This window comes from Mirounga leonina, unplaced genomic scaffold (assembly GCF_011800145.1).
Source record: "Mirounga leonina isolate KUSES-001 unplaced genomic scaffold, KU_Mleo_1.0 Mir_101595, whole genome shotgun sequence".
Lineage (NCBI taxonomy): Eukaryota > Metazoa > Chordata > Mammalia > Carnivora > Phocidae > Mirounga > Mirounga leonina.
The window spans coordinates 16,825,201-16,839,667 of record NW_023270158.1 but is presented as its reverse complement, the minus strand read 5'-3'; the positions used below and the strand labels follow the sequence as shown (position 1 = coordinate 16,839,667).

Below are 14,467 nucleotides of genomic sequence, written 5' to 3'. Positions count from 1 at the left end.
ATATTTGGCTTTCATACATGCTCTGTCAGGCACATGATCTAGTTTATCTGGTGCAATGTTTTTTATAACATCAGAAATCAGTAGAGAGATAACAGTCTTAAGTCTGTCCCCCTGGAATGAATAGGTCCATTTTGACTCACGCATTTGGTGAACATAATTTCCATGTCAGTGCTTATAGAAAAAGTTGGGAGAAGAATACATAAAGAAAGTAACAATATTGGAGATATTTGATAATTTATTAATACATGAGTAGCAGACTTTCTTTTTTTTCAGAATTTCATTTTTTAAGCATATAAATTAGGTTTACAACTGAGGAAAAGTCTTTGACTGTGAGAGGCTGAATAAATGCTAATTATATATGCTTGAAAATAAGGAGAGCCCCACCTTCCCACAGGGAAAATAAGATTTATAATAGATTTTTGAGCAACTTATGAACATTTAGGAATGAGAATGAGATTGCAAATGTCGGATTATATTTAATTTCTTAATTGAACAGCATTTCCATCTATTAAATCTCATTTTACAGAATAACTCACTTTTGAGAAATATTGCTTTTGCCGTGTTATATTTTATGAAACAGGTTCACTCACACTCTTCATATGTATATTCCAGAATTCTAGAGCTCACCATCTTCCTTCTAAGTTATTTGCAAAATGGAAGGCACAGTTTGAATTCCCGTATGATGCCATTAAACCTGTCCATCCAAAGACTACTAGGAACATACCTATAATGAAAAAGTTAGGATTTTTAGCTTACCGCAGCAAGGGAGAAATCTTTCCAGGGAGACTGTGGGGCATCTCAGTAAGAGGGGGTTAGAAAGAGCTGCTTATGGGGTTCGGTTGGCTAGATGATTCTCAAGAGGGATTAGGGAAATGGAAGCCCATTTGGATTAGATGCTGTCAACAGAGTCAGTGTGGTGATTGGGTATCTTTAATTGGGTGACTTAATAATGATTTTTATCTAGAAGGTGAGGGGATTGAAGCGGGACAGAGCTGTGACTGTTGAAGTAGCAGTGCTTTATATTAGTCCTTTTTGTGGTGGCAGAGTGGCCTCATCTCTGTATTGTTGACACATGGCCCTTTTTTTTTTTTTTTACTTTTTTTTCCAGCTTTTTTTGTTCACAATAATACAAACAAGACAGAAGAGACATTATGAGGGCTCTAATAATATGAGTCAACTCATGTCTGAGGAAATACTTGGAGGGAAGGTCTCACTTGAGGCTTACTCAGTAGCTTGTGCTGGAACTGGGCAAGCATTTAGAGATTTGAATTTCACTCCTGGCCCCCAGTTGTATTAACTGCATTCATAAAGATAGACATAGAGACATATATGTCTCAATTACAACATTCACATGCATGTCTGTGTACATAGAGCCATGGGTGGATTCAGTTATTTATGTGGCCAATATTAATTTCTTGCCAGATACTGACACAGGAGAAACATGTAAGATTTTTAGATTTGGAAAATCCCAAACTCGCATGGAGTTTAAAACTGTATTCTGTTTTAAATTTAAAAAGGAAAGCTATACTCTGAAATCATTTTTTTTTCTTATGCTTATTTTCTGCTCTTGGTAAAGAATAAATTTCACATTGTTTGAGATAATTGTCTTAACATTTAATGATTATATACAAGCAGCTTTTATATCATGGAACATAATGCTCAGCTGCAAAGGTCCCCTCTAATGAAACTCAGTTTACCATTTTTAAGAAATGCTCTCCAAGTTTCTCCCTCTGGGTAAAATAGGAATCTCCTACGATGGCCGATTTTTGAGGGGCTCTTGTGGGGAAAGCCTGGGGTCTGCAATGGACTTAGCATGTTCAAAATTTTCAAATTCTGGAAATCTAATCCAGGAATGGGACTTGATCATTATTATCCCCACTCATTTTATATTTAAAGATGTTGAAATTTAGACATATATTTCATTCCCTTAAATCTGGTTGAAGAGTATTAACATGGTGAAGAAATCATTACCTTCTATAGATTTGTACTGAGCCCTACTTCAAGTTCGTTATGTGAGGAACGCTGCATTATTCACTGCAACCAAATGTGTTTTCCTACCTGAAAGGAGTTGACGGCCTGATAGCAAAGATGGGAGAGTAGAAAATTTGGGCACTTGCCAGAGGACCAAAAAGCAAAAGCAAACCAGACCAACAAACAAAACTTCTGTAATACATAGATCATCAAATTCAACTCTGAAGTACGTGCGAGACTTAAAGAAGTTGAGAGAATATTTTTGTCACCAGCTGAATCAAAATCTATTGCTAATCATTATGAAAGTTTGGGGAATATACAATTCTGAGCTTACTGCATTTTTGACACCGAACAGGGTCCTCAGATGTTTGTGGTACATCGGGGGCTCTTCTTCATTTTTTTAAATTTCTGCATTTGAAATTATACCCATTGAAATTTACCCATCTGAAAATAACAGTGGGCAAGATAACATTCGAATAAATGAATAGACTGTTCTGAATGTATATATTAATAAAAGGGAACTGAATATATAAACATGGTATTTTTAGGATAACCAAAACCTTGTTCTTTATGCATTGAAATATTTTTATTTTAATATTTTAATGCAAATTTTTATTGACCATCTTCTGTTTTGCTTCATTAAGTAGTGCATAATAACTAACCAACAATTTGATAGTACTTTGCAGTTCATGGAGTTCTTTTCTCATCAAATATCTCATTTAGTTTCTCCAACAAAGCTATGAGTCAAGTGGTGGTGTTATCTCCACGTTTCAAGGATGATAAATCTGAGTGACCTATCCGATTTGCCAACTATCATGTAAGCCGTAGCAATGAGTTAAGGCTGAAATCCGGGACTTCTAATTCTAAAACACGATGGAATTGAAGCTTTTCCTTATTTTCAGGAGCATCGTTATAAATGTCAATTACCATTCTGTTTTGTTGTGCACTGATGCACATGGAATATGAAGTTTAATACAATTGAGAGCCAGATGAAATAGTTTGCTTTTAGAAGCCAGATTGTAAGATAACTACATATCTTTAAATATTAGAAGCAAACTCAATGCGGTGAGAGGCTTACACTATGAGAAGAAAGTTGAACCTAAGGCTATCGTAGGAACAGAAAGCTCCCGTCTCTCCTTGGCCACACTGGAGCCATATGCTCATTGAGTGAAAGCGAGGGCAGATGCCAGCAGTATTGAAATCAGTCTGTAATCATGCAGTCTCTTTGTCTCAGCACATGTAGGTGACTTCCTGTAAGTTAAATGATGTATGATGAGACCTCACCGTATGTTGCCCTGTTAGCCCTTCCAGAAATGACCAAGACCTCTACATTTTCTCAATATCTACTTTTATGTTTATTATCTCCTCCCTATTATCTGTTGCTACTTTTTGTTATCAGCATGGTTATTCTTAATATTCTGTCCTTGTGAAGTCACTGCAACTTTGCAAGGGAAACAGGAGACCAAATCTGTATTAATTCATTAGCTTTTTTATAATATTTAATTCTCAGCGTTTAGCTCTGAGATCAGAATAGAAAAATATCTTCCACATGACGTGACTTTCAATGGTAGTATTCCTCACTGATCAGAGGTATTGTTTGTTTCCTTTTGGATTCAAGACTTATGTTTCAATAAATAAAGAGTTATATTCATTGATGTGATAATAAATGTTTCACAACATGCACTGTGGACTAAAAAAAATTAAAAGCCCTGGTTTGCTGTCATGTCAGACACAATAGACATAAGGAACCTCAAGAGCAGAGATGATATAAATTAGGAAGTGATGAATTTTTAGTATTTGTTTTAGGACTTATTCCCTTGGCAGCTTTTGTTAAATGGGATTTCTTTTGTTTTTTTTTTAAAGATTTTATTTATTTATTTGACAGAGATAGACACAGCGAGAGAGGGAACACAAGCAGGGGGAGTGGGAGAGGGAGAAGCAGGCTTCTCGCGGAGCAGGGAGCCCGATGCGGGGCTCGATCCCAGGACCCTGGGATCATGACCTGAGCCGAAGGCAGGTGCTTAACGACTGAGCCACTGAGGCACCCCTTAAGTGGGATTTCTTAAGAGAATTAAGTGCTACAGAAAATGACTTAAGGACCAATTTTCTTATTTCTTTCAAGGATGGTGCATATCCAGTCGATTGTCAATGCTTAGATAACTCATTGGGTATAATGATCACCGTAGGCTTTGGTTCTGGACAATCAGCATCAGCATCAATTAGAAAATTGTAAGCAGTGCAAGTTCTTGGGTCCCACCCAAGATCTACTGAATCTAGAACTCTGGGGCTGGGGCCCAGCTCTCAGTGGTTTCACACAGCCTCCAGGGGACTCTGATGATCCTAAAGTATGAGAACTGCTGCTCCAGGGCATTAGGACTAATTCTCTACCACCACTCCCCTCCCCGCCAGTCCACTGAAAAAGTTTTCCCTAGGACCTTAGACTTCTTTGCTTCCAGCCAGCAGAAAGGGTAGAGAAGCCTCACAGATTCTTTAAAAGCCTCAGCCCAGACCTGACATCTATTACTTCTGTTCACATTCCACTGGCAATAACTAACCATATGGCTAACCACTGGTGTACTGGACTCACCTCCTATCTGCTCATCAGGGTCTTTTGTCAAATTTTCAGGCTTTTTGTGAGCCACTTGCCATCTGGGTCAAGGGAAACTGGCTATAGTGGGAGTATTGCCACCCCAGAAATTGGCAAACACGAAAATTAGGATTTTTTTTTTCCAGAGAGTCAGTTGTTATACCAGCACGCTGCTGGTCACATACAGGCTTGGTGATTCCACGGGGAGCCCTGCAGCTGAAATGACACTTCAGAATTGTCCTGCTCTGAGCAAAATGGGCCGAGCCTTTATACCCTCACCTTGGTCATTGAATGAGGGCTGCCCTGGGAAGGGCTTGCTCTGCAGCTGAGATAGTCCCTGAAGGACCACTCTGCCATCTTTTCCACCATTTGGGACAGGAGTCCTTCCTTGAAGTGAACTCTGAGTGTCCTATCCCCATGTGTACCCCAGCCTCTCCCTTTGAGAGGTGCTAATATAATCGATCTGGGGTGAGCCAGGACATGACGATATTTTTTAATGTTCTCTGGATAATTCTTCTATGCAACCACACTAGATACTCTTCAAGAGGGTCAAGACAGTTGCTGAGATGACAATGTTTTTTGTCTGCGTTTGTTTTCTATTCATTAAGGTTTGCGCTGTACTTCCTTTAAATGAAATTGTGCCTGGATTTGTAGGGCGGTTGGCTAAAATAATTATAATACCTTTGAAAGGAGCTGTACCTAGAAAAATTAATTTAGAAGTAAAATACAATAGAAATACAATAATGTATTCACAAAATGAATTCATAACAACATGAGTTATCTTCAAGACGTTAATGAAATAAATAACACGTATGCTTTTCTTTTCAAGAGAAAGCTGGAAGATCTGAGCTCTGATTGGAAGGCGGTAACCCACTTACTTCAAGAGCTGAGGGCAAAGCAGCCTGGCCCAGCTCCTGGACTGAGCACTGTCGGAGCCCGTAAGTATGCCCGATCACATGCTGTTTGGCGGCAGCCATTTCAGAAGCACAACAGTGAGGTGATCTCTGGATATAAGGGAAAATCGGCTGCAGTTATGAAAATAGGAATAAGCTTTAGTGTTATTTACTATGCAAAATGCCTTAGAGCAGGTTCCTTGGAAATGGACTCTGATTCGGAGTGCGGGATGACAAAAGTATATTGGGGTGTGTTCTCCGGAGCTACACCTATGACAAAGAAAGGTACAAGGGAGTAGACGATGGAAGAGGCTGAAGGGTCATTTGACTGTAATAGAGGGAGCCTGAGAGTGGGGCTGACTCTGCAGGCTGTCCGGATTGGCAAGGAGAGGGATGGCCTTTGTATTCCTGAACCAGCCAGTCATTGCCCATTTGGGGGCTGCCTAGTGGGGTGAAAGGGAGACCTTGAAAGAGTATTTCTGGGGCTGAATTCCTAGTGAGGAATACCAGCAACAACCAATACTCCCAGCAGCAGGGATGGGTGTGTTGTTCCTGAAGAGGGGATCAGGGTGGGGTACCTGAGTACCAACTAACGCTAGGTACGTGAGGATTCTGTCTCAGTGAATCCTCTATCATTTGGACAGTATTCTTCAAATATGCCGATGCAAATCGCTGAAACCACAGGAATGCACATGGTCCTCCTGCCCCACCCCCATCCCTTTGGAAAACAATTTTAAGAGCTCTTCCATGTTTGGTTCAGGAAAAAGAAAAGTAGACCCTGACTACCAAAAGCAGACTAGGGAAGGAATGTTTCTTCATTTAGCCCAGCTTTGACTTGTTTGTCCTGAATACTTTCAGTTTATTTTACTTCACTTTTTATTCATCTGTTAATGGAAGGTATGCATAAAATCTCGTGGCAGTGTTAATGCTGGCTTTGGATCTCGGGAAAGGAACCAGAAAACTTGGCTGTGCTAGTTCTGTAATTAGGCAGAATTAAAAACATCTTGGGGGCGCAGGAGGGGGTGGTGGGGGTTGGGGGGGCGTTGTTTGTATTTTTGCCTTGTCTATTTTTCAAAGATCAAATGATTGAAGTATTAAAGCCTGGTGACTGGTTCTTGAAGTAAAGATGATTTTTATTTTATATCAAGTAGAAATAAACCACACTGGTAATATCACACCCTGGGGAGCACACTGATAATTCAATAGAAGGCATAAGTAGCGTTTGGGTTAAAAGAGGTCATAGAGGGGGCGCCTGGGTGGCTCAGTCGTTAAGCGGCTGCCTTCGGCTCGGGTCATGATCCCAGGGTCCTGGGATCGAGCCCCGCATCAGGCTCCCTGCTCTGCGGGGAGCCTGCTTCTCCCTCTCCCACTCCCCCTGCTTGTGTTCCCTCTCTTGCTGTGTCTCTGTCCAATAAATAAATCTTAAAAAAAAAAAAAAAAAGAGGTCATAGAATCTAGGGACAGTGTGTCTCGTGTGTCCCCTGGGGTTTCTGAGTCCTCATCAGAGTTCCATTTCATGACATTGGAAACTTGAAAAAAGATATGCAAGCGTTCTTGTTTTGTTTTGCTTTTGCTTTATTTTGTTTGGTTTTGTTTTGTCAATCTGGGACACTAAAATTGCTATGTCAGCGTTTATCTTCAAGTAATTGTATCAGGCTTATTTCTTTTTATGACCTGTAATTTTTGGTTCCCTCAGCACATATGCATAGCTTAGTTCCTATATAATCATTTATTGGTGTTTGTTCTCTAGCTTTCTCTGGTATGTTCAGCCTCACTCTGTAACTCTGTAAAAAGATTGGGCTCCAATGATCTGTTTATAAGTTTGTTGAACTCTGAACATAATTATGGGTTTATGCTCCTACTTAAGCCACTTTACACATGGTAGGAAGCTTGTTAAGCGAGGGCACGGAAATCTATTTAACCTATAAAGTACCTAAATGTAACAATAATGTTTGTAATGGAAAATGCATTTCAAATTCCAGTATGGATTTCCAACAACACAGGTAATTTATTCACTTGTTAAGTATTTATTGAGTAATTTTCGTGTAGTGGGCATCATACGGGGTGCTGAGAATAATAAATCAAATAAGGTAATCTCTCCGTTCATGAAACGTGTACTCTGACTGGAAGAGAATAATAATGAGCTAATAAAGAAGAAAAATAGATACAATCTCGATACTGTCAGGTGTTCCATAGTGCAGTCTATAGATTGACATCAAATGGGCACTTGTTAGAAATGCAGAATCTCAGGCCTTACCCCAGACCCAGTGAATCAGAATCTGCATTTTAATAGGCTCCCCAGGTGATTCGGTGTACACACTGAAGTTTGAGAAATGCAGTTAAGGAGAACAAGAGACCAGGGTAGGAGAGAAAGGGAGTGGGAATGAAGACATAATTGTCTGTAGTTTGGTCAGGAAAGCTTTTCTACTAAGAGAACATTTGAGAACATCAGGAAGCTGATAGAAGTGAGGAGGTGAGCTATGCATTTATGTGGGGGAAACTATTCTAGTAGGCACAGAGAGAACAGAGCAAAGGCCTTGAAGTAGCGCAAGATGGGGGAATATCAAAAAGACCAGTGATACCAGAGCAGAGGGCGAGGGGACATGTGGCCGAAGCACTGGGTGACAGCATCTTTCCCAACTCCTGCCCTACTTCCTTCTCCCCCACCTAAGAGTCCCACCTCCCCCTACTCCCTCCACGTTGCTAGTAGGGAGAGTCTGGGAATGCCCTCAAGCTCCAAGCCACTGGGGAGAGCTGGTGGAGTTGGTATGAGAGCTGGAGAAGAACTGAGGGAGAGAGGAATTTTCTCAAAAGCAGGGGCTTTTCATCCCCTGTAGCAAACTGAAGCAACGCTGGGCATAAAGCAAAAATGTGAAATGCACAGTTGAATGAAAAGCATCAATAAGGAGGCTGGTAGATCCAGAGCCGCTTTTATTCAAATGGAACATTCTTCTTTCTTTAATATGGTGGTTTAAACATCAGAATTAAGAATTATTTATATTCCTGACTTCCAGAAAGTTAATCGGGAATAAATACAATATAAAAAAGGAGAATCTAATTTGTAGGATACTTCATATATATGATTATTACCTCATGGACTATGTTGTAATACAGTATATTTTTAGAACTCATCATAGCAAGTTTTCTCCATTGCACTTCTGCTGTGCTACTCACTTTTCCATATATGCTTTCATCTTCAAAATAATTGCAAAATACATAAATGTGCAATTTTTATAAGGTGAATATCCCACGGCTTGGAGAGGAAAATAGCTAGATTAAGACCACACAGCTGGGAAGAAACAGAGCCAGGATTCCAATCCAAATATGTCAGGCTCCAAAGCCTGTGTTTTGTTTTGTTTTGTTTTGTTTTGTTTTTTGCTGTGCCTTGCACTATCTCTCCGTCCAAGAAGCTAATGGAAATTCTAGATATGGAAACAGCTAGCCAGCAGTTAATGTTATTTAACTCAATCTTGGATGTATGAGGAATAAAAGTGAGATATGTTGCTGTGTTTTTTCTACTTAAGGAGTAGAAGAAATCAATTTATTCTGTTTGAATTTCTTAGAGCTATTGAACTCTGAACCTGGAATAATCATTGAAATTTTCATCTGGCTGAATATTTTTTATGTGTGTAGAAACTGAGGCCCCAAGGGCTTTTTTAAAAAATACTAAACTAAGCTCCCTTATGGCTGCCTACTTAAATTATATAATATGATAAGGCGATCCTGCCTGAGCCATATAAATTGTTTCAATTTATAAGATAAATAGGCATGCTGGAAAAAAAAAAAAAAACTTTTTTACAGTCACTGTTGCTTGGATAGCTGAGTGTATCAGTTACCTGCCTCTACATAAAAGCACCACAAATGTAATGGCCTAATACAAAAGGTATTTACCTGCTCATGATTCTGTGGGTTTGCAGTTTGGGCTGTGATGAGCCAGATGGTGATTCTGAAGGTCTTGCTAGGGGTCGCTCATGGGCATGCAGTTCTCTGGTGCCTTAACAGGAGCTAGATAGTCGAAAACGGACTCACTCAAATATCTGATAGCCAGGGGCACCTGGGTGGCTCAGTCAGTGAAGCGGCTGCCTTTGGCTCAGGTCATAATCCCGGGGCCCTGGGATCGAGCCGCGTGTCAGGCCTCCCCGCTCAGTAGGGGATCTACTTCTCTCTTTCCTTCTGTCCCTTCCCCCCACTTGCGCTTGCTCTCTCACATGTCCTCTCTCTCTTAAATAATAAATAAAATCTTTAAAAACATTATCTGCTAGTCGGCTGTTGGCTGGAGAACCTTGGTTCTTCACAAGGCCTCTCCTCCAGTAGGCTGGACCGGGCTTTCATTGTATGGCATCCTCAGGACAGTGTATCAAGAGGGTGAGAGTGGGAGCCACAGGATTTCTTGACACCTAGACTCTGGAATTCATACAACATCACTTCTGCTCCATTCTGTTGGCAGAGCACGTTGTGAGGCCAGCCCAGACTCAGGGAGTGGAGAGATACACCATCTCTTGAAAGAAGAGCTGCAGTGTTATTGCAAAGGGGCTGCATACATGGATGGGAGATGTTATCGGGGCCCTCTTTTCACACAAGTGACATTGGGGGAAAGTGGGGAAAGCCAAGATAAAAGTCCTGGTCTATATCCATTGTCCTATGCCAATGGTTCTTGAGCTTTACCTTCATGAAAATCACCCATTTCTCATTAAAGCACACATTGTTAGGCTTCCACCCCAGCGTCACTGAGTCAGGAGATCTGGGGTGAGGCCTGAGAGCTTGCACCTCTCAAAAGTCCCCAGGTGGTGCTACTGGTCCTGGGGTTGCACTTTCAGAACTACCAGCATGGGCCTGAGTGGTGACAGGAAGGAGTTCATCCGTACTCCTGTGTGCAACGTGGAGCAGCATTTGAGTGAGATCCAGCGCTGTGGATGCCAGAGGGAACTCCATGATATTTTAGCACCTCCACTTCTCTCCCCACCCCCACAAACTCTGTAACTTGAAAGTTCAAGAAGATGGACTAAGCACTAAGCCCAGGCAGCTTTGGCCTAGCCGAGCAGCTCAGAAATCTAAGGGAAGAATAGCCACACTTATACAGAGCTTCCCTAGAGATTCTCGGGAACATTTAGGTAGACAGGACTTCGTATGGGACTGAAGGACTTCATGGCAGATGGAGGCAAAGAGCCAGCAAATCTGGTTGTAAATGTCAATGCGAATCCTTTCTTATCCACAAGCTGCTGGGGCTGGGAACGTTCACATTCCACAATACCCGATTTAGCAGTTTCGAAATAAACTGCATATAGAAGATACTAATGTGAAAACTCCAAATCAGGATATTGGAGTTCTTCAGATGTCCCAGGGTAATAACTATGAAATGAATGACCATTGTATATATAGACACATAGAAGAGCCCGCCGTTAATAGAGGTTTCTAATTGATTAAACACTGGTAAAACCAATCCCTTCCTGTAATTAATTTTGGAGAGAGCAAGTCTCAAGTGTAATCATGAAAGTGCTGCATTAGAGGTCAAGAAGCCTAAATTCTAATCTCACTTGTGCTATCAACTTTTTGTAAAGAGCCAGCTAGTAAATATTTTCAGCTTTGTGGGTCATGCAATCAACTTTGTTACTGTATATTCAAAGCAGCTATACCATAGACAATACATAAATAAACAGACATGACTGTGGTCCATTAACACTTTAAGAAACCCAAAGGGGGCAGGTGGGTCCAAATTACCTGGCTCTTATCCCCTCAGCACTAGTCCTTCCTATAAACCCCAAGGCTTCTAAATTCAAGTACCTGTTCCACAGGAGAAGCTCACCCACTTGCAGAGCAGGTTAGAAGTGCTGGGGAGAAAACATCCCTGGGACAGCATTCAACCACTCATAGACAGGAAGGGATGGATAAATATCTCATCTTCACTTCTTGGGTAAGACCACTCGGAGCATGTTCTAAAGCACATGTCTCCAGTGGGTTGAGCCACAGTTGCCTACAGTGATAACCTGTTCATTAGCATGCCTTGTATAGACGTTCTTCCCATTCTTATTCATTTCTTTACTCTTCCAGCACAGTTTTCTGGTATCATCTACCAGTGAAACTACTTGTACTCAAATCCCTGTCTTACAGTCTACTCCGGGGAAACTAAATTAATACAACAGGTCTTAGAATTAGTGCCATTGTTTTACCTTTTGAGTGAATTGTGTTGCGATTTCCATTTTGCAGATGAGAAAATCAAGGGTCAGAAAGATTAAATAATTTGTCCAAAGCTATAAAGCCAGTAAGTGTCAGAGTGGGTATTCAAAATTAGATCTCTATGATTCCAAAGCTGATGCTATTAATCAGAACACAGTATCTCAAGCAGTGATTCATTTATCTTCATTCAAATTTTTGAAGGCTATATTTAAATATCAAATACATAGAAGGTTATTTATGCACTTATTATTTGAACTTCACTTGCCTCTCTAGAGTTGAATTAAAGCATTCCAAAGCTACTTCATTAATACTTTAAATATCTAGGCAGTTCACTAAAAGCGTGAGGTTAATTGGAGCCTAAATATAATCTCGGCATACTACTATTTATTCGTTTAATTTAAATTGTGATAAAATAATTTATTATGAAAATGCCCTTTATTTATCTGCAATGATCATGTCTAAGGAAGGAAGGAAGCTGTCAACTCTCATATTCTTACTCCCCTTTTGAGTTCCCATCATTCTCAAAAACACAAGGAGGAGGGGTGCCTAGCTGGCTCAGTCAGTAGAGCATGGGACTCTTGATCTCAGGGTCATGAGTTCATGCCCCACGTTGAGGGTAGAGTTTACTTAAAACAAGCAAAAAACACACAAGGAGGAGTGCCACCCATATCCTTTCCTGGCTCCCCTCTTTCCCCACTATTGACTCTGCTTCTGCTGTACTTTTAGGTTAATTCACATCAGTTCCAGGGGATCCAAGGCTTTCTCTGCCTCATTAACTGATGATTACTGTACTGAAAATACCTAGACACATATATAGGGTCATCAGCTTTATAATTAAAACCTTTAAACCTTAAAAACTTTCTCAAAGTCTAATACACTAGGAGTAAGATTTTGTACCAAAAATGTGAAGCCCCCTACTCAATTATAATAATGTTATAAGAAATTAAACTTAGAACCTCCTCAAGATAGTTCAAATCTCTGAGCAATTACAGAGGCCCTCCAAGTCTTGACAGCAATTAATTAATTAATCAATTAAATCATATTTGTATGCATCAGTGAGATTAGGGTAAAAGGAGGATACTTGAAATACAATGAGATGTGTCACACTATATAAGGGGAGGTGAGAGCAGGAAACTCTGCTGGGGAGGCCCTAGTATTGCTCACATTGATCTGAAGGAAGTCCTTCTAATGTAAGCAACTGGGAGTCCCTGGTGCCAGGCCAGGTTCTTCAACAATGTTCCCTAGTTAACAGGGTGGATACAACAGTGCTGTTAATATGCAAGATGGTGATAGAGTGTAAAAACTAGAGTATTTAGATGTTAATTATCCATTTTGTGATGATGAAGTTCCCTTTCTTCTCCTTCTCTTAAACTTTTGGCAGTTTTATTGCTTGGTTACCATCTCAGGTTGCGGCCAAGCTTTGAGGTCTAAAGTGGCAAAGGAAGAGAAGTTCTAATCCATCACTTGTAATGCTTGTTGGAAGCATTCCTGGAATTTCAGTGTTGGTGTGTGTGTGTGTGTGTGTGTGTGTGTGTGTGTGTTGCAGGAGGAGAATAACATCAATGGTTAAATAATGTATTCTGATCATAAGAGATTTTTCATTTATGTATATATCCTGCATTTTAACAGAAATAAATTGTTCATTTCAGTAAAATTACCTTAGTCTTCTTATATTATTTATCTGTATCCTTCCAAAAAAAGGACCTTTGCTGAAATCACTACAGAATATATGGTATTGTTGAATTTCTTCTCAAGCTATTATCAAGTGGAAATTACAATTATTTAAATGTCATGAAAATAGGCATCCCACAGCCCACAAAGGAAAGACTTCTCCTTGTATTCCTAACATTTTCTAAAGTTTTTCTGAATCAATTTGAAATCGAATATAGCTTTATCCTCAAAGAAAGAGAATTCCCAAAGGAAATTGTAGCAGTTTGTACTTAAATTGTAGTTTCTAAGATTGTGATCTGAAAGGTCTTTGAGAGGTCATTCATTCTTCTCCACTATCTTCCGTAAAGGCTCTCTCTTTCTTAGAAGCAATCTTAAGGTTAACTGCCTACTCTCTTCTTAAAAAATCAAGAGTAGGTGGAGTTCCACCACTGCTGTTACACTCAAGACAGTCTTTCAACTGCTTAACCCAAGTTCCAATTACTGCCTAAATCATTTTTTGAGTAGAAAAAAAACCCACTTCTGCTCACTTTATTAGACATTCTTCAAAGTCTGTTACTTAATCTTCCTTCAAACTTTGTTTTTTTCACATAAATCAGGTGAGTGCCCATGGCCTGTCAACAAAAAAGCTGTTTCTCAGATGTTTAATCATCTCTGTGGCCCCCTTCTACTCCCCCCCAAGTATGTTTCCATATTGTTTTTCTATTGTAGGCTTCAGAGTTGAACCCTGTCCAATAATGACTGGTCTACTCATGACTCAGTCAAATCACAAAGTCTCCATACCATTTTCCAACTTTTATATGATGATATCATGCTGCCTGCTATAATGTACTACTAGCTCATAATAAATTTGGCCACTAGTTGAGGACCTGGTATTTTTCTGCCATTTTACCTTAGCCAGTCATGTCCTTCTATACTGGAACATCCAAAAAGTTTCTCCTTGCAATATAAAGTATCTTTAAACTGACTCACATGATTTCATCAGCCACATTTATACATGATCATGTTATCCCCATCCTAGAACTGTTCTACCTCAACCACACATTCTCCTCTCAGTACTAGCAAATCTCTCTCCTCTCATTCAGAGCCACTATTTTAGAAAGAGTCCTCTTCCGTCCTGAGTCTAGTTTTTCCCCCCACTGCAGCCTTGCTGTATCCTTCCATCAGACCACTG

General features: G+C 40.1%; 1 protein-coding gene across 9 annotated transcripts in view; it reads left to right on the top strand.

Annotated features, from left to right (window-relative positions):
- Positions 1–14,467, top strand: part of DMD (dystrophin) — a 1,717,438-nt gene that overhangs the window by 1,030,894 nt on the left and 672,077 nt on the right. For all 9 annotated transcript variants that reach the window (XM_035001266.1, XM_035001277.1, XM_035001248.1 and 6 more), the window contains one exon: positions 5,388–5,496. In XM_035001266.1, the coding sequence (XP_034857157.1) occupies positions 5,388–5,496 (109 nt within the window). The remainder of the gene's footprint in view (positions 1–5,387; positions 5,497–14,467) is intronic.